The 21,452-nt window shown below is 40.9% G+C and overlaps 1 protein-coding gene across 3 annotated transcripts in view; it reads right to left on the bottom strand.

The window, feature by feature from the left end:
* The window catches only part of LOX (lysyl oxidase), a 56,266-nt gene extending 37,216 nt beyond the window's left edge, over positions 1-19,050 (bottom strand). Inside the window, exons 1-2 of one of the 3 annotated variants that reach the window (XM_056537356.1) lie at positions 18,146-19,050; positions 4,060-4,168 (exon numbers count right to left, since the gene is read on the bottom strand). In XM_056537356.1, the coding sequence (XP_056393331.1) occupies positions 4,060-4,168; positions 18,146-18,815 (779 nt within the window). In that variant the 5' untranslated portion in view covers positions 18,816-19,050. Of the gene's footprint in view, positions 1-4,059; positions 4,169-8,994; positions 9,653-18,145 lie in introns of those variants that run through there. The other 2 variants (XM_056537355.1, XM_056537357.1) reach the window with 2 other exon arrangements.
* Between the last annotated feature and the right edge of the window lie 2,402 nt (positions 19,051-21,452).

The raw sequence follows: 21,452 nt of genomic DNA, 5'->3' as shown, positions 1-21,452 counted from the left end.
TTCACAAGGGAAGGTTACCCACAAGTTTCCCATCGCAAGTTTTAGTTTTACGCTGAGGATTTTTCGCAGTGGAATTTCTGGAGCAGAAAATCTACAGCAGATTACATTGACCTCAGTGTTGCCTGCTACATATTTTCTACTGGGAAAATTACACAGCGGTAAACTTGTGTGTAACCCACCCTTGTGGATGTACCCTTATAAGCTAAAATTTGTTACTAGCATGCAATGCAATTGATTGTAAAGATTCTGGAGACCAGGGGGGAGATTTATCAAAACCTGTCCAGTGGAGAAGTTGCTGAGTTGCCCATAGCAACCAATCAAATTGCTTCTTTCATTTTTGAAAAGGCCTCTCTGCAAAATGATAGAGATCTGATTGGTTGCTATGGGCAACTCAGCAACTTTTCCTCTGAACAGGTTTTGATAAATCTCCCTCCAGAAGTGTAACACTGAGCTGAGGAACCAATATGGGCACACAATCAATCATACGCACAATCTGCCGCGGATTTCAGTACCAGCAAAGTAGAAAAGTAGAGGCAATATTTGAAATCTCATCTATACACAGACATGTTTCTGCCTAAAATGCAAAATAAATGATCTACAGGATGTCTTTTTTTATGGATTTGTTGCAAATTACCCCATTGAAATCAATGAGGAAGGTAAAATATGCACCAAGGGGGAGATTTATCAAAACCTGTTCAAAGCAAAAGTTGCCCAGTTGCCCATAGCAACCAATCAGATCGCTTCTTTCATTTTGCAGAGACCTTGTTAAAAATGAAAGAAGCGATCTGATTGGTTGCTATGGGCAACTGAGCAACTTTTTCTCTGCACAGGTTTTGATAAATCTCCCCTCAAGTCCTTAGCAAATCTGCAACAAAATCTGCAAAGCTTTTTATACAGATACTGGGGGAGATTTATCAAAACCTGTGCAGAGGAAGAGTGGTGCAGTTGCCCATAGCAACCAATCAGATTGCTTCTTTCATTTTCCACAGGCCTCTTTAGAGACCTGTGGAAAATGAAAGAAGCAATCTAATTGGTTGCTATGGGCAACTGCACCACTCTTCCTCTGCACAGGTTTTGATAAATCTCCCCCAGTATCTGTATAAAATTACTGTGTGATTTTCTGCAGAAAATGCACCTGGTGTGCGTCTACCCTTACAAGGGAATTTCATGTAATTTTCGATGACCGTCTGATCATTCATTCAAGGATATTTTTTGATCTGGCACCTATCAGGTCCCTTGACTGACTGACTAAAGGAATTGTGCTTTATTTTCAACCTTGTAACTAATCTAACATTCCTGTATAAGACAGTGATGAAATAGAGCATGTCCAAAATGTTATCTTTCCAGTCTGACCACCGAGCTCTCTGCTGACACCTTTGTCTGTATCAGGAACTTACCAGTAAAGTTCCATGCACTTGACCGTTTCTGATGAATAGGACTCGTAGAAGGAACTTTGCAGATTGTTTACAGTTGTTTGGACAACTGTACCGCCTGGCGTGGCCTGCGTCTCCTCACACTGGAGATGAAGAGCGCACAGGCCTAAAACTTGGGATTTGCACTTTAATTAAAGGAGAAATTAAGAAGTAATCTCACAATATTATTTCACTGTAAGAGTTGTAGATGCTTTAACCCCTTCACGATGAGCGACGTACATGTACAGCGCCGCGAAGTGTCACTTGGCGCGTGGAGACGTACATGTACGTCGCTGCGTTCCGGGAGCGCCGCGTCACCGGTAGCGGTGATCGGGCCGGGATGACTGCTGTTATCTAACAGCAGGCATCCCGGCACATCGCCGAGGGGGTCCTGAGACCCCCCCATAACCGCGATGGGCACAAATCGCAGGTCAATTCAGACCTGCGATCTGCACGATTCCGGGTCATATGGGTAACTGGTGACCCGGTGACCCGGAAAATAAGCGGGATCGGGGGTGTCCGAGACACCCTCGATCCCCCTGAAGGGATAGGAGTTTGGTGGCAGGGGTGCCACCCCTCCTATCCCTGCTATTGGTCGGCCGAGCGACCGACCGATAGCAGACCGGGGGAGGGGGGGGGGTTAAAGTTCGGTTCCCCCGCTTTGCCCACCTATCCGGGCAAAACGGGGGAACTGTCCAGGGAAGGTCGGCGCCAAAGGTCGCTTACCTGGATCCTGGATCCCGGAGCGCGATCCTCCATGCGAGGATCCTCCGTGTGCGGCGGCGGCAGCAATACATCCGGGTCCTGCTAGGTGAGTTGTTGCCTAGCAACATCCGGAGGGCCACAGTTTACAGTGGTTTCTAAACCGTGGCCCTCCAGATGTTGCAAAACTACAACTCCCAGCATGCCCAGTAATGTGGTACATTACTTCTATTCCAGTACTTATCAGCTGCTGTATTCTCCAGAAGAAGGTATTTTCCTTTAAATTTATTTTCTGCCTTGCCACAGTGCTCTCTGTCCATTTTAGGAACTGTCCAGAGCAGGATAGGCTTGCTATGGGGATTTGCTCCTACTCTGGACAGTTCCTGACATAGACAGAGGTGTCAGCGGAGAGTACTGTGGTCAGGGGGAAAATAACAATGCAACTTCCTCTGGAGCATACAGCAGCTGATAAATACTGGAAGGATTAAGATTTTTAAATAGAAGTAATTTACAAATCTGTAAAATTTTCTGGCACCAGTTGATTTAAAAAAAATATATAGTTTTTCACCGGAGTACTCCTTTAAAGCCTATATCCAGCAGTGGTCCGGCAGTAGGATATTTTTTTTTTCCATTTCCCAGAAACTTCTGAGCCCGAGACTTCCTGAGGAATTAAAAAATATATATATATATCCTTCTGCCATACGACTGCTGGATGTAGGCAGTAAAGAAACCTCCAGCAGATGTGGTTGAATAATTTACATATACGTATGCAAGATGATAAGAAAGTGATATGAGGGCAGACTTGATGGATCTTGTGGTCTTTTCTTGCAGCCATTTGCCTATGTTTCCTACATTGTCAATTAAGACTAATCTACAAGGGAAGTTTTTGTTTCTAATTACAGTGTGTGGTCTATTCATTATATATAAACATAAGGGGAGATTTATTATTGCCTTCCTGACATTTTATTGGCAGTAATTTGTAATCAGTTTTGCGCAAACATTTTGCACAATTTTACAATAGACACTAACTGTGAAATGCAGTGAATCATTGTTATCAGTTACAGTGGAAGATATTTATAATGTGCCCCTTTTGTAAAAAGGTGCAAAAAAAGCGTGCAAGCGTTAAAAAAAAAAAACGCAAATTCATACCATGTCTGCCTTGTTTTTGAAAAGTGACACCCTACAGCAAGTTCTAAGGTGATTTTTCATTTGTGCAAGTCTGTGTACCATTTTGATAAATGCAGCCACAAATGATAAATATCCCCCATTGACCATTTTGGAATACAAGTCAACACACAGACGTGGGAAATTTCAATTGTTTTTATTGTCACAAATAATTACATGTTTAAGTGTATCAGATCAAAGTTAAATGTAATCTTTTTGCTCCCCTTCTCTCCCACTTACCTGTCGGAATTTTATGTTACGCACTTTATTTCCATTTGATGTTGTCAGTATAGGAAGTTGTAACCAATATTTTTTTTTGTCAAGTGTCCATCACTGGGGTCTGAATACTGGGATCCCAAGGACAGAGCTCCCTAGCCCCTGAGGGAATTGAACAGCAGGCGTGCTTTGCCTCCACCCTATTTACCCTCTGTGGAACTTTTGATGTGGTGAGTTGATAGTTTTTGGATAACGTCTTCAGCTAAGTTGAACTATTGTTTACATGCCCATCATTTCAAATAACCCTGTGGGATGGGTCTTCCCAAAATATCGTTCTGTAGATACCGGACTGCAATGTAAATTTTCAGCCTTAATCAGTGTAATACGCTTATATACATCAGAGTAATGTCAATAGATTCTGCTAAAGCTACCAAATCTGTATGCCCAGAATCTGGGCATACGAACGGTCATAGAATGGACTTAGGATGCCTAGTTAGTGAGATTAAACATCAAGGAATGTGTTTGTATGAATTCTATCACTTTTTAAAATTATAGTTAGACTGACCTTGCAAGGCAGTTCTCCTCAGCTGCACATCTCAGGCTGTACATGGACATTTTTTGCACATAAATGGAGGCCTGGATGTAGTAGGGATCTGGAACCAAGTCTGGGAGCCCTGAGGAGAGGAAAACATTATTTAACATTTTTAATCAAGATCAGTGTAGTATTGTTTTGTGTTTGTGTCTATTATTCTAAAAGGTAAAAAAAAAAAAAGACCAGAGACAATTTCCACTGCCCTTGGAATGCTGCAATTATTCCTTTAGGCTGCATTCACATCATAGTTTATGGATCCGGCAAACGGATCCGGCAGGAGAATTTGAAAACTGGTTACTGCTGTATCCCCACCGAACCTGTGCCGCACCTCATTCAATTCAGTGAGCCGGACGGGCTCATTTTTGGACTGTATCCGTTTTTGTTGCCAGACTGAAACCGCAGCAGACCACGGCTTTCAGTCCGGCACCGTCATCTGTACTTATTATGGATAACACATTTACGTATATAAAACATTTAATACATTTTTTTTTTTTTTTTTTTTGGGGGGGGGGGGGGGATATGATGTGACAAAAAAGCAGTAATTTTTTAACTTTTTTTTTATGTTTACGCTGTTCATTAACATAAACTTTTAATAGTACGGACATTTATTTACGCTTTTGGGGGGTAAAATGGGAAAATTGGACGTTTTACCTTATTGTTGGGGGGGGGGATTTTTCAAATTTTTATTCTTTTTTTTATTTATTTTTTTAAACTTTTTTTTACACTTTAATATTTATAGCAATCGATTGCTAATACTGTTCAGTGCTGTGCATAGGGCATAGCACTGATCAGTATTATCGGCGATCTTCTGCTCTGGTCTGCTCGATCTCAGACCAGAGCAGAAGACCCCAGGAGATGGCCGGAGGCAGGTGAGAGGACCTCCAACTGCTATTACAGACAATCGGATCCCCGCGGCAGCGCTGCAGGCGATCCGATCATCCATATTAAGTGCCGCAGATGCCGTGATCTGTATTGATCACGGCATGTGAGGGGTTAATGGCGGATATCGCCACGATCACTGATGTCCGCCATTACCGGCGGGTCCCCAGCTGCTGATAGCATACAGGACCTGCTGCGCATGATACAAGCACCGGTTCGGTGCTCGCGGTCATGCCCATGACGTAAATGTACGTCATGGTGCATTAAGTACCACCGCACCATGACGTACATTTACGTCTGATGTTGTTAAGGGGATAATATCCACAGTGTAAGAAGAATAAAACACCACTGTGTTACTTTGCGCCAGTGAAATACTACTGCGCCCAATGATTGGCTCAGCGGTAAGGTCCTTGTGCTGGAACTGACACAGGAAAGCGCAATGGGGACAACACTGAGACAGCAGTGGGGGAGTGAGTAGGGTAAGTACAGGATTTTTTTTCTTTTCTTTTCAAATTAAATGAGCATAGTTAGCTAAAAATTAAATGAGCATAGTTAGCTAAAATAACGAAATCTTTTTTACTGAACCATGCCCTTTATAGTTTTCCTAATTGAGCTGGCTTGTCTCTCAAAACCATTGTTTCATGTCATGGTAGACTAACCTAAATATGTAAATCATGCTCTGCATTGATTCTATGGTTGCCCTTTTGGGGAACTATTTAAGTACAAATACATGCACAAAGTAGAGATATGAATATACAGAACGTCTTATTATTATGTGATAACACTCCACCACCAGATGTTTAATAGGATGTATGAGAGTATTGTAAGCAATTAATTTCACTTGTATAAACATCCAGCATACTTTATGCATTCACTAATAGAGGTGAAGAGTCATGGGTAACATATCTTCCTGGAGGAAAGCCAGTGGGAGTGTATAAACTCACTCATTCAAGTTAATGTTTTATTCAACATAATTATTCTGTTGTTACATGTCAGAAGTATAAATGTCTTTTGATCATAAGATTAATTCGCAACTATGACCTCATGTTGTCAACACTGATCATCCACAATAGTGACAAGTCCTACATTTTCAATAATTTTAACATTCCTAACTGCAAGAGTATTTTAATATATGATACAAACTTATCTAAACATTAGAGACAGCTGAAGGATTTAATTGTTCAAGAATCCACAAAACAGATGTCCACAGATTGTGCAGGAGATTCTGGTTTGACTTATAATCCTTAGTCATGATTAAAACCCTTTAATGGGTTCGGCATTGATTAACAAGGAGGCTACCTGCAGTAGGTGACACTAGATAGCCCACTTCTCTACTTCTGGAGGAGAGCTAATGTACATATCTTTTTTTCCATGGAGCATTGTCTGGCGGTAATCTTTAACCTCTCACCAAACTAAACTTTGAATATATTGTTCCTTATGTAATTATAAGACACTTTACTATTTACTTGATGTTAAAATTCTCAACCTTTATATGTTTTTAATGTGATTGAAATTGGCCACTAGGTGGCTCTGTTCTGTTCCCTGCGCAGGTCATACAGGTAATGTGGTCTTCTTCTGGCCCGGCAGGAGACCAAACTCAGGAAGTGCGTGTGTTCGACGCATGGCGAGGCACAGCTCTCACAGGCTTCAGTGATGAGGGATAAGAACCCCTACAGATACTACAGGTTGTTTTTGGGGATTTTGGCTTAAATAAAGCATAGTATCAGTTCTTATTAGTGGTAAGGGCTGCTAATGTAGGATGGGTAATGTGCTGGGTGCATTCAGGCTGTCCCAATGACTTCCTGTAGGCAACCCAGGCCTATTGATCAAAAACATGAGGTTTGAGTGCATTGAAAACCTGAGGTACAGAGGTCCCCCAGGAGTGGGGATTGGCCATGAAGTATCTGAATTCACTGCGGATGGAACCCCACTGGATAATGGCACTTTTGCATGCCATTTACCTTCTAAGCACACAGCTGTTATTGCTTCCTGGCTAGGATTGTACAAGGAGTTTTCATAGATCCAGCCAGATGCCGGGGCTGTCACAGTGAACATGCTTATTTATTTATTACATTTTTGTCGGTGTGTTTATTGTCCTTGTTTATTTGTCACAAGATATTTTGGGGGTTTAGCACCCTTTTAGGTAGTCCCTCCTTGGGGTCTAGAAGTGGTGTGTGTGGCTATCAGGTTCTTCAGTCCTCCCTGCAATGGCGGCGTTTGCAATAGAGGGCATTAATCCCCAACCTTCACATAAGCCATTGGGTAGGGAGAAAATCTGAATGTTTTGTAGGGGCCCATATATTTTTTTTAGAGGGAGTTAGTGATAGACTTCATCCTTGTGATTTTTTTTTGTGTGTGGCATGCTGCACTTAGGTCACAGAGCATATATTCTATCATCTGTTTTAAAAGAAATACAGCTACTTGAGTGAGTAGCTCGTCCTTGAAGAGTAGGTTGAAGTTTGCCTAAAACTTTTTGTCATGTTTCGTTAATGACTTTCAAGAAGGCTAACTATAATAAGGAGCAGTAGAGAGACAGTTTTATTCCTTCTGGAGGAAAATAATTTACATAATGTTCCTCTATAATAACAGGATACAGTTTACAGTCTAAAAGTTACCTGAGGTTAATACTGTCTGCAGGGTTCACACATACCACAAATGTGTAATACACTAGACAGGTGTCCTGCTTCCATAGACTATAAATTGCCATTTACTCAACACACCTGTCCTCAAACTACCTGTCCTAGCATGACTTGCCAGTAGAAGATTAATAGTAATAGAAGCGCTAGATATTTATTCACCTGATATAAAGAATTTCAACTTGTAGTTGTATCAAATGTGTCTGGAGTATTTGTTTTACCGAAGTATATGACCAGCATACAATGTTATGTTTGTAGTAGAAGAGAGGTGGAATAAAATGATCATACAGTCATGTATAGCACACAGTTGGTTCATGAAGGACTCTTTGTTAGATGTGTAGGAGTAAAGCCTGGAATACATTTCTTTTAAGTCTTTGTTTCTTTTACCATAGCTGGAGCAAAGTGGAATGCAATACAACTAACACTGGTAAATACATGAAGGAATGTGCCCTATGATCTCCCTGTATATTTTTTGATTCATTTTAGGAATACAATATAATATAATCTAAGTTTTATGTTAGCTACAGATTTGCAGAGGGAATTTCCTTCCCTTTCCAATAATATCATAGCATTAACCCAGTAAATCACGAAATAAACTTATTCAGGAGAATTGTTGGAATTTTTCTATATCTCTTGCAACCAATCTAGACCAAACCAAACTTTCTTTACCATTGTTTTCTAGTATAGACAGTGGTAGCCTCTGGTGGATAGAAATTTTAAGGACTGTTTAATCAATACCCCGTTCATTCATTTAGATTTGAATGGCTCGGTTTGAAGAGCTGGTGATAACTATTAGAGACAATGACGGACATTAATCAACCGATTTACCTGAGTTTTTTCGCATAAAATTGCCGCGAGAGAAGCATTTGTTTTTTTCAAATTGGCGTACATAAGCGTTTTTACTATTTTGACTTGCCATAGTCAGAAATTTATCAACCGCAACATTCGCAAAAAAGTCGCTAAGGCTTTAAAAACCTACTATATATACTCCAGCCGAACCTTGGCTTAACTAACAGAAACTGACTATTGTTTTCGCTTAGGTGAGAAAAAACTCCTGCTTTTGCTTACCTGCGGAAAATTTATTAACGCTGTGCAACAATATAGTAAATTTGTCGCACATAAGCAGAATGGAAGTGAAAAAAAAATTGCATACCTAAGCAAACTTTCATAAATGCCCCTCAATATCTGTTTTATGCTACCATAAAAACTCCTAGATAAGTATCTAGCTCATATTTCGTTAACACATGGATATATATAGGACAGTTCTGCAAACCATGTTTTATTCTAAAGTTTAAAAATGCCTCCTACCACACATATAATATAGAGATACATGCTGGACTAAGTGTCCTTGTAGTGTACTGATTGAATTGATAAAGTTACTTGTGTATCTTACCATACTGGAAGTATCTTGTGCCATAGATTGGCCATCTTTGGCTTGTTCTCCTTCTTTCATTTGTATTAAAATAGTTGTAATAGGCATTTTCTTCATGGTTCTTATAGGGGTTTCGTGGATCATCCCCTTGCATCACATTCAATCTTGCTGTATTGCCTGTTGTTGTATTGACTCTCTGAGACTGTTGCCTACGTGAAGGATGGACTGCACCAGGAAGTCTTTCCCGAGTACCATCTCTGCTTCCGCCTGTCACATCATTTCCTTGGTATCCTGACCTTGATGCCTGGAACCATTGTTGGTTAGGATTCTCCCTTGGCCTTTGTATGTTTGTTTGCTGTGAGCCATCCCTTTGATTGCTGTTAGAAATTGAAGACTGAGGTCTTATAGCCGCCAAAGTACCTGTCTGGTTTTGAGTGCTCAACAAAAGCGTAGAACTATTTGCTGTATGAGCTACAGCTCCTTGTCTCCTTGGAGGCTTGTAGTGAGGTCCCTGGCTCTGCAGGCTATACACTCTTCCACTGTTTTGCCATTGTATTCTATGTCTCCAAAATGCACTAACTCCATTGCGGACTCCTTGGTTCTGGCAACTGCCTTCCAAAGTACAATAAAAGTACACAACAATCTGCAGTAAAAATATACCACCTAGTGTGCAACCCATGTTCTATGCTCTGACTAAAATTATAGTAGATTACAAATTAGCTAAGAATTACCGGTAGTTCTTGAAAAGAAGCTTATAATATATAAGTTAGTAGTTAGCTAGAGAGGCTAGACCCTTCTCATCTTTCTAATATTGTGCTGGTGCTGGTAATAAGGAAAGGGGAGGGGGATATGGAGTAAAGTTACCAGACCTCCCTTTCAAACTGTAAGGTTATAGAGCATACAAGTGCAGGGGCTAAACAGCTATCCAGGTATCCCAGCTTAATTTTTTACAGCCCTGTAATGTAAATTGTAGAAACCAGTTCTGGGAGTGGTCTGCACCCTGTACATGGGGGTTGCAGAGTTTCCATGTTATTTTAAACTAGGAAAAAAGAGAATTTTGGCTGAGTGCCCACATGTTATTTTTCACATTATAGACCGAGAACTTGTGACTTGACATATCTTCCAGATCTGCTTATCCCCCTGAGCTCATAAAGACCTGCATGCTGAGCCTCCTGAACGCACACTGTGAAAGGCACATCTCAAGATGCAAAGGTGAGAACAGTGTGTTACTTCTAGGGTATCCTGGGGGTAGTTATGAAGGAACACAACCATATCCAGATACATCTGGCAGCTGGGAAAGCTAGGCTGGAAAGAGGAGAAAGACTTTACTTTTTTCATTAACAGGGATCTCGCAATGATTTTTTAACATTAGATCTCACAATGATTGTTTCCTTGTGAATGCACTGTATGTAAGGTTCATCTTTAAGACTACTGTGCAATGAAATTCTCGTGTTTCTGTCGTCCAGACCACATTCTAGTTCAGATGGTTTGCTCTTGAGCTTCACTCTAATGTTAGCCACAAGCTTGTATTTGAAACAGACATTATATCCTGACCTTAAGTTAGTATTGGAGTGCCGGATTAATCTTTCATTAAGTTGGCCATATGTGAAGAGAATTACGGCAGTGATAATCCATCAGAGCTGTAAACACATACATAAGATATAGTGAAATCATAGTTGTCAGCTCTTCCCTTGGGAAAAGCTGTTATATTGAGAGGATAAAGTGAACATTACGTGCAGATGGAGTAAAAACTTTTCTGCAACACAATGGCTCGTGTAAGTTAAATAGTATACAATGTATAGTGGTCCCTCAACATACGATGGTAATCCGTTCCAAATGGACCATCGTATGTTGAGGGATCCGTGCAATGTAAAGTATATGACAGTGGTCTACAACCTGCGGACCTCCAGATGTTGCAAAACTACAACACCCATGCTGGGAGTTGTAGTTTTGCAACATCTGGAGGTCTGCAGGTTGAAGACCACTGGTAGAGGAAGTTGTACTCACCTGTCCCCGCCGCTCCGGACCGCCTCCGCTCGTCACCGCTGCCCTGGATGTCGCCCTCCATCACTGTTGCTGCGTCCCCGGCGCTCCGGCAAGGCCTGTGCTTCCCTGGCATCCTCGCTCTCCGTTGCTGCCATCACGTCGCTACACACGCCGCTCCTATTGGATGACGGGACGGCGTGCGCAGCGACGGGATGATGACGATGGAGAGCGCCGACGATGCAGAGGATCCCGAAGAGGAAGCGCCGGAGCCCCAAGGGCAGGTAAGTGATCGTCAGTGGACCACACGGGACACTATAAACGGCTATCCGGTGGCAGCTGAAGCAGTCTGCTCTGCCGGATAGCCGTTTATGCGATGGCCCCGGCATACAAAAGCATTGTGTGTTGATGCTGCCTTCAACATGCGATGGCCTCTGAGAGGCCATCGTGTGTTGAAATGATCATATGTCGGGGCCATCGTAGGTCGGGGGGTCACTGTACATAGAAGTTATAGATACCCTGGATATTTATACAATTTCTTCTTGTTTCTCTGTGTTTTTTTTTTTTTTGTTTTATTTGTTTATGTTCCTCCTGGTTTGAACTGTTTACAGTCTTTACAACATGTCAATATTTTTTCAAACTTTTCTCTTTGCTCAACATATCATAAGATGAGTAGCCCAAGTTGACAAAGGCTTCCATGCCTCTGATGGATGTCATCCACTGCCTATTGGCTTCCATCTTAATAGAGTATTTATTGAACATACACCTTAAAAAGTACCTGTCGCCAAACTAAACTTTTAATATATTGTTCCTTATGTAATTATAAGACACTTTGCTATTTACTTGCTGTTAAAATTCTCAACCTTTTTATATTTTTAATGTGACTGAAAAAATGGCCACTAGGTGGCTCTGTTCGGTTTCCTGCCACAAGTCAAACAGTTAGTCTGGCTTCCATCTGGACTTGCAGAAGTCCAAACTCAGGAAGTGCGTGCAGGGCATGGCGAGGCACAGCTCTCACAGGCTTCAGTGATGCCGCACCTGCTGGGGAACGCCCACTTTCTTATGCCGGGAGCTCACACAATGTGGGCAAAGGGAAAGGTATGATACAGAGCTTTTTAGAGCTCAGAATTTTTTTAAGGGCAGGAGGGGTGTTAGGGATAGTTAGGAAATATAATCTGAGTTAGTTTAGAAAATATAGTTTGATGATAGGAATTCTTCCTAAGTTTAAAAGGCTATACATTTTGTATGCATTTTGTATCCTAAGAAGTTGTAGTGTTCAACAATATTCAAGCAAATTTAAAGGTGGACACCTGTTTTCTTGAAGCTGTACAGAGTGTGCATACAACCATACACAGGCTGCCCATATAGTGTTTACATATCAAGGATCAAATTTACATTAGCATAGAGCTATACCTCGACTTTTTGTAGTAAGACCTATTCTTAGTAGATAAATTCACACCTTAAAGGGGTACTACGGTGGAAAACTTTTTTTTTTTTTTTTTTTTTAAATCAACTGGTGCCATAAAGTTAAACAGATTTGCAAATTACTTCTATTAAAAAATCTTAATCCTTCAAGTACTTGTTAGCTGCTGAATACTACAGATGAAATTCTTTTCTTTTTGGAACACAGTACTCTCTGCTGACACCTCTGTCCATTTTAGGAACTGTCCAGAGCAGCATATGTTTGCTATGGGGATTTTCTCCTACTCTGGACAGTTCCTAAAATGGACAGAGGTGTCAGCAGAGAGCACTGTGCTCGTGATTCAGCAGAGAGCTCTGTGTTCCAAAAAGAAAATAATTTCTTCTGTAGTATTCAGCTGCTAATAAGTACTGGAGGGATTAAGATTTTTCAATAGAAGTAATTTAGAAATCTGTTTAACTTTCTGGCACCTGTTGATTTAAAAAAATAAAAGTTTTCCACCGGAGTACCCCTTTAATAGTCTGAATCCGTCAGCTGTATGTACTGCTAATAGATGCAGACATGGATGTTAGGGTATAAAAGCAAACTGTAACCTTCCTTGAGCTGATGGTGGTTGCCAAACTTACCTTTTTAAGAGTCGAGGAGGACACACTCACTATATTGGGCTCTTTACTCCAATCAATAAGGGGCTGGAAGGTGAGGATAAGTGAGAAGAGACGTGCCAGGCTGTGACACTTCAGCAGCTCAGCCCCGTCACTTTGACACTTGATTGAGAAATAAAAAGATGGTTTTATAAAGCTGACATCCACCGTCAGCTCCAAAAAGGGTAAAGCTTGTTTTTATATCCTTACGTTTATCCAATGGCGTTTGTCACTCTTAGCAGAAAATAGAGCTGACAGATTGCCTTTAGGGCATTTTCAAGTTTTTTTTATATTACTCTATGGGGAAAAATGTAGCTCAGAAATCGCATAATGCAGCAATTAAAATGAGATTCTAGAGCCCCACACTGCATTATTGTAGGCAGTGATTTTACAATGGTTTTGTAGTGAGAGGGGAAAAGTTCTAATGATAGACCTAGCCTTAGTATTCAGGGCATGCTAGTATAACCTTTACCCTGCTAAAAAGGAGCTGTCCGCAATGCTCAATTGATTTTTATTAGAAGGGACCCCAAATAATGAATCTTATCACAGGGTTTACTTTTGTTAAGTGATAAATGTTCAATTTCCCTGCAAGTCCACTGCAGGGGAAATATTAGGCTTGTTTTAGACCCTTTCCTTCCCTGCTATGTGCATGAGGGTCCTAAAGAGTGGATCAGACTCTGTAAAACAAAGTGGGTTTTCTATACCAGACAACCCCTTCAATAACCACCCCACTTCTGTTTACCATCATTAAAGCTTGCCATATATTTACATATTTATCATACTAGCACAGGGGGTTCATAAATTTGGAGCACATAAGCAAAACACAAAAGTTGCAGTTGAGACTTTTTTAATTGTTTGGGTAAGTGCTTACCAAAGGCAGCTTTGTGAGCCAGGTCAGGCCTGGAGTTGACTTTTTGAAGGGGTTTGCAACTTTTTTTTCTTATCCCTACATGCAACATTAGCACATCATAAATTTGTGAAAATTGGAAGTTGCTGACGTAAGGTTGTTTGCAACTTTATACGTACTGTGGCATTGGGGCAGGATTGAGGGCAGTGAAAGGGTGTTTTTCCCAATCCTTTACCCTAGCTGAGCTAGCAGAGATGCTCATCAGATGCCTAAGTAATGTGGCCAGCAGAAATGTGGGAAGTCTAGATATAAGGAAAGGAAACAGAATAAGCTGGGCTCTCCCCAGAAGACAGCAAGGTGGCTTTGGGGGAAGGCAGGGGTCCTTGCGAGGAGCACACAGCCAGGGCTGTGAGTGACACCCACAACAGTGAAGTGAACAAGACAAGGAGTCTTAGTACACACAGCAAGAGGCTCCAAACGCTGTGTGTGAGCAATGAGTAAAAGGTTGCAGGAAACTTATGTTTTAACTGGCAGGGAAAATCCCTCCAGTTGATATTCAGGGCATGCTGGGTTGTTTAGTTAATGACTGGACGGTCTAGGATTTTGTTTGTTCCTGTGTTATGTTTTTATTTATCCTGCAACCTGTCTAATAAAGCTGGTGATAAGCCTGCTGTTGTTTGCCTGCTGAATGAAGTTGAAACGTGTCCTGTGGCTGTGTCAAGGACGATCCCAGAGCAATCCCCAGGGTGAAATCCTTACAGTACCCACAAAAGTTGCTAGAAATGTCGCACATGCCAAATTTAGAAGTAATCTCAGGGTTGTCATATATAACTCTATACGGCAATTGTATTAAGGTACGTTAGACATTTCATACATTTGTCGCTCTCCTGCCACTTATCGTCGACATTTTAACCAGACTAAAGTAGAGCAGTTCTGTGTTGAGCCATAAAAGTCTGTGCACATTTTGATAAATTTGGCACATGTTTGCCACTTTATCTATGAATTTTGCTAAATAATAACGTCCACATCTTCCACCAGATTTGATAAATTTCCCTCAGTGGCACTATACAGGGTGGGCCATTTATGTGGATACACCTTAATAAAATGGGAATGGTTGGTGATATTAACTTCCTGTTATTGGTACATTAGTATATGTGAGGGGGGAAACTTTTCAAGATGGGTGGTGACCATGGTGGCCATTTTGAAGTTGGCCATTTTGAATCCAACTTTTGTTTTTTTCAATAGGAAGAGGGTCATGTGACACATCAAACTTATTGGGAATTTCACAAGAAAAACAATGATGTGCTTGGTTTTTAACGTAACTTTATTCTTTCATGAGTTATTTACAAGTTTCTGACCACTTATAAAATGTGTTCAATGTGCTGCCCATTGTGTTGGATTGTCAATGCAACCCTCTTCTCCCACTCTTCACACACTGATAGCAACACCACAGGAGAAATGCTAGCACATGCTTCCAGTTTCCGTAGTTTCAGGTGCTGCACATCTCGTATCTTCACAGCATAGACAGATCGGGAGACCTTGGGGACCATTCAACTGGCCCACGACGACAATCCACTTTCCAGGAAACTGTTCATCTAGGAATGCTCGGACCTGACACCCATAATGTGGTGGTGCACCATCTTGCTGGAAAAACTCAAGGAATGTGCCAGCTTCAGTGCATAAAGAGGGAAACACATCATCATGTAGGCCACTGGATATGCAAAATTGCTATATGATGATGTGTTTCCCTCTTTATGCACTGAAGCTGGCACGTTCCCTGAGTTTTTCCAGCAAGATGGTGCACCACCACGTTATGGGTGTCAGGTCCAAGCATTCCTAGATGAACAGTTTCCTGGAAAGTGGATTGGTCATCGTTGGCCAGTTGAATGGCCCCCAAGGTCTCCCGATCTGACCCCCTTAGACTTTTATCTTTGGGGTCATCTGAAGGCAATTGTCTATGCTGTGAAGATACGAGATGTGCAGCACCTGAAACTACGAATACTGGAAGCTTTGCTAGCATTTCTCCTGCGGTGTTGCTTTCAGTGAGGGAAGAGTGGGAGAAGAGGGTTGCACTGACAATCCAACACAATGGGCAGCACATTGAACACATTTTATAAGTGGTCAGAAACGTGTAAATAACTCATGAAAGAATAAAGTTGCGTTTAAACCAAGAACATCATTGTTTTTCTTGTGAAATTCCCAATAAGTTTGATGTGTCACATGACCCTCTTCCTATTGAAAAGACAAAAGTTGGATTCAAAATGGCCGACTTCAAAATGGCCGCTATGGTCACCACCCATCTTGAAAAGTTTCCCCCCTCGCATATACTTATGTGCCACAAACAGGAATTTAATATCACCAACCATTCCCATTCTATTAAGGTGTGTCCATATAAATGGCCCACCCTGTATAGTAGTACAATACACTCTTAACTGTTGTTTTGTGGGACACTGATAGTCTTTTAAATTGGAGCCTCCATTTTTTTTTTACCAAAAGTGCTGCTGAAACCTTCTATTTGTATATCCCATAAAATCATAGATGTAGTGCAAACCGTAAAGAGTGTATCGACACACCATCATGGTACTGTATAACTCTGTGGCCCTCACACACACCATGGGTGGGTACAGTCTAGACAAGTGTACAGTACTTAAGTGGGGATGCATGCACTGTACTGTGTGTATTGCTGCCCAGCACCTATGGGAGTTTGGAGTTCATACACACGTTGAGTTATATAAATATTTATGTATTTCTTTATTGGTACAGTCACTTAATAGACCAGCTGAACTGCATTCTCCAACAACTCTTTCTGCTTAGTGCATTCTCTAAATGCTGCCATCCTTAAAAAGTTGGCTATTCTTAGGGCAACCTCCAGCCTTCTGCGCATGTCCATAGCCATCCTGATCATTTCTGTAGGCTTCCATTAAGGTGTTCTGACTCTATCTCTAGAAAGAGAATGATAGATATAGAGGACAGAGGGCCGACATCTGTTTCTACCCAACCACTGTTACATAAAATAAAAAGAGGTGAAGTCTAGGGGCAATTACTATCAACACAGCAATGGGGAATAGTTTGATGGATAGCTGGGTTTTTAGGCTTCTTATAGTTTATCATACTAGGATAATCCCTTTAAGAATTCAGTCAACATTTTGAGGTTTTGCTAACAGCATTATCCCCTCAAACATATTTGTAAACTAAGTTCTCCTGTTTCAGTTATTTCTCTTGGGCCAGAAAAGACAACTACAATTTCTCTTTATTCACAATGACCATATCTACCAATTGCATGGGTCATCTGACCCTATCAGGCTGGGATATTAAAAACATAGAGGACATTAGAATATCTTAATTTCTTGTCCCTATCAACCCTATCTCCAACTATGTCTAATCCTTGCTCCATAGGGAATTTCCCCAAATTTCACATCTAACCCAATTTATTTCTGCACCTCCCCTTTTTGACTGGCGTGTCTTCAGGGGTGCTGATGTTTAAAATCAAGTACATGGACCAATAGGACACAGTTCTGGTAGTCACGGCACTGTTGTATGGTCATTCTACAGAACAGAATAGATGTGATCTTCCATTGCTCCCTTTACTGCTCCTAATTATCATAATGTCCCTCATTGCGGTATACATCTTATTTCTACTTTGTATGTCTGGAGATCATGGTAGCATGTGCTTGATAACAAACTCTAGGGATTTACGCAATTCCATTGTATAAGTAGTTGGCAGAAAAGAAGGTATTTTCTTTTTGTAGATATAGAACAACCATAGCTGTGCGGTATGTATAGAAGAATTCTTGCCAGATTAGAAACTCCTTTTATTATATTCTCTAGGATTTTCAGTGTAGTGTACTGAACTATTTTCTTTACAAAGACTTAATAACATGCGGACCCGTTTTATTAACTGTTTAGGAATGAGTTACAAAACTATGTAAGATGGTGTATGCCATACAATACTGGAACTATATCTATCATGTTACTAATAAAACCAGTCCATGACACCCACTTTGTAGTCTTTTATATTACAATTGTATATGGCATAACAAGACAGATATGTCATGTCTGACACATTTAATATCAATAATAGTCTGCATTTAGAGACAAACCTAGTGTACTGGAGCCCCCTTGAGGCTCTGTTATGTCTCAAAATGAGTCAAAATGTTATCAGTCAAAACAGTAATATTACTATGTAATAGAATTTAGTTTTCTTGATATTCTCATGTAGTATTGATTCTTTATTTGAGATATATATCCAATAATATTTATCCATGCATTGCTATGTCTTACCATACTGGTGATACCTGGTACCGTAGCCAGGTCGTTGCCTGTCGGATGACCTTGGTCTGTCGTAGGTGTCATAGTAGTTGTAATAGGGATTGTCATCATTGTACTTGTAAGGGTTATAGGGATCATCTCCTTGCATCATGTCCAGTCTGTCTCTGTTGCTAGCAGATGCATTTACTCTTTGTGTTTGCTGTGGACTTGATCGTTGTGAAGGAGCATGTCTCCTATCAGTAGCACTCTCTTGTGTATTTCTTTGTTTAGGAGAAGCATCTTCACCTTGACTTCTTTGTCTTCCGGCTTGGAACCAGAGTCGACCTGCAGTCTCACTTGCCTGATTTGTTCCTGTGGTTTGTCGAACTTCAGTCTGAGGGCTTTCAGGTCTGGAAGCTTGTGGTCTCCCTGAAGCTCCTGGAGATGTACTATTTCTGCTGCTTAGTAGCACCAAGGGGCTGTTAGATGAACCAGATGTAGAGGTTCTTCTCCTGGATGGCTGATACTCAGAGCCTTGGCTCAATAGACTGTATACTCTCCCATTGTTCTGCCACTGCACTCTCTGCCTCCATGGGTTTGGACCACCAGCTATTCTCTGGTGTTGGCAGGTGCCTTCCAAAATACAATGTATAAGGAAGATAAGAAGATGCAGTAAAAGAATACTGACTTTTGAGGAGTCCATCTTCCAAATGAAAATATGAAGTATTAAGGTTTCAGTTAAAAAGTGACATAAATCTTGGAAGTAAATGAAAAAAGTAAAGAGCTGAGAATAGAAGCAGTTATTGTAAATGAAAGGGTTAGCAGCACGTCTGTCTTTTAGGCAAAGGAGACGAGTGAGCCACTTCTCATATTTCTATAGCTTTGCTGGTGCTTGTACTGGTGAACCGAGGGGAGGAGTGATGGGAGTTTTTATAGTTTCTGGCACAATTTATAAAAGTTATACAAGGTTTATTGGCTGTCTGCCCTCTCTGTTATTTGTTCTTATATTACAATTGAGAACGTGGGGTAAAACTTATCGGCAGGACTGTCTATTCAGTGGTCATACAGTAACACTTGCAGATACAGTATACTGTAATCTAAACTAAAGATTCATGTTATGATTTACTGTAGATTATCAGAGATAATTTACATTTAAATATTGTGAATGTTTAACAACACAATGATTAAGACTGTACAATGCTGCTAAATCACCACTTATACAACATTCCAATACTTGTGACTGACAGAAATATGGGTCCTTATTGTGTACTTTCCAGCTCATGAAGTCAATCATTTAGAGATTTCAGTTTACATACTTTTTTTCTATTTAGAGATCCATAAACTTAGAAATCCATGGCTCCAACTACATCCACCTGTTACATTGTGCCTGACCCATTGCCAAATTTGATAATGTTCCCTCTTTTGTAATATCAAGACCCTGCACAATCATCTCAGCAGGATGTCATATATAGTCACTCATCTGTCAGCCAGATTAATAGACTATGGATTGTCCCAAGTGGTAACATTAAAGGTGGTATACCTAACATGGTAATAGGATTACTTGTTAGGCCAGCATACCCTGAACAGTGGAACTTTGCTTTGAAACTAGTTTCATGCTTTCTAAAATTAAGAGTGGAGTCATTCTGGTCTTTACCGAGTCCCCCCAGAAGGAGGTTTGTAATTAAAGAGAACCTATCATCACTTTCATGCGGTCCTAACCATGAGTCATTGAGGCATTCTCAGTAGTTTTATGCCTGCCCCACCAACCTTGACCTCTTTCTATACTCAGACAAGCATAGAGAGGTCTACCAATCAAGTCTGGCAGGTAGAGATAAGCCACCAGGAGCTGCCCTAATGGCTTGTGGTTTGGACAGTGTAAACATGATGACAGGTTCCCTTTAACTGTCAGATTCTCAAGACTTCAGAATAGTCACAAATAAACAGCTAGATACATCAACAATGGGGTAAGGAAGGGTAGGGAGATGGCAGCAATTGAAAAAAGCGAGGTACATGAAATCCAAACAACCAGAAAGAGTCAGATGTCCAAGACAGGTCAAACTAGAGAGATTAACAGAATACAACAAAGCCAAGGGACTGCATTAAGACGGGTATCATCCTGAAATTGACACTGACACCCACACAGATAGAGCTTCTACAAAGGGGATTGTCTTTCTGTCCAACTTATTCATTTGATCTTTTCCAACTAGATTTGGATTTACATAGATTCTTTAGAAATATCAGATTAAAAGCATTTTTTGATAGTCAAACACGTACGGTTCTCACCCAAACCACTACTTTGACCCCAATCAACACCCAAACACTCGGGATAAAAATCCCTAGCAGATTCACGCCCCCGAGAGGACCACCCGCTGTTGAAACTTTTATTGATTTCATTAAAAGAGATATTTCTTCTCTCCGCAAGGAAATCTCTAAAGGCACTCTCCATTACCCAAATAACTTCACCTCCAGTGAGATACGTGCCCTAGGGGACTTACAAAATGATAAAGCAATTATCATTAAACCAACGGATAAGGGGGGAGCAATAGTGGTACAGGATACCACTGAGTACATACGTGAAATTCATTCACAATTGAACGACACCAGTATATACAGGAAACTTGATTCAGATCCCGTAAAAAAGATTGAACACAAAATACTAGAATGTATAGATCACTATCTAGAACTCAACATCATTGATAGCAAGACCCATACATTTCTCCGTAAAGAACACCCAATAACTCCTGTCTTATACACACTTCCGAAAATTCATAAAAATCTTCAACACCCTCCTGGTCGTCCAATTGTAGCCTCAACTGAATCCGTACTCTCACCCCTGTCCATTACTCTCGAAAAAATCCTCACACCACTCATTAAGACAACACCTTCTTTTCTTCTCGACACTACAGCCTTCATCCAACTAATCCACGGCATCACTAATATCCCCCCAGATTCTATTCTAGTTACCTTGGATGTAAACAGCCTGTACACCTCAATTAAACATGAAAAAGGACTTCATGCCACCAAACAGTTACTCATTAATTCCGCCTTCACACCCGATACCATAGATTTTTGCACTGACATTTTGGAACTAGTTTTACACAACAACTACTTTTTATTTCAGGATGACTTCTTCCTGCAGATACAAGGGACGGCAATGGGGTCCAACATGGCACCCCCCTATGCCAATGCCTATATGGCTTGGTTTGAGGCACAATACATTTACCCTGACCCAGCATTCCAGACCCACTCCTTGGTCTGGAAAAGATATATCGATGATATATTCTGTATTTGGAAAGGACCATTGCCCACCCTACAATCATTCCATGAATACATAAACTCA

The sequence above is a fragment of the Hyla sarda genome, chromosome 1 (assembly GCF_029499605.1).
Source record: "Hyla sarda isolate aHylSar1 chromosome 1, aHylSar1.hap1, whole genome shotgun sequence".
In the NCBI taxonomy this organism is placed as follows: Eukaryota; Metazoa; Chordata; class Amphibia; order Anura; family Hylidae; genus Hyla; species Hyla sarda.
The sequence above is the reverse complement of the archived record's forward strand: the minus strand, read 5'-3'. Positions and strand labels throughout refer to the sequence as shown.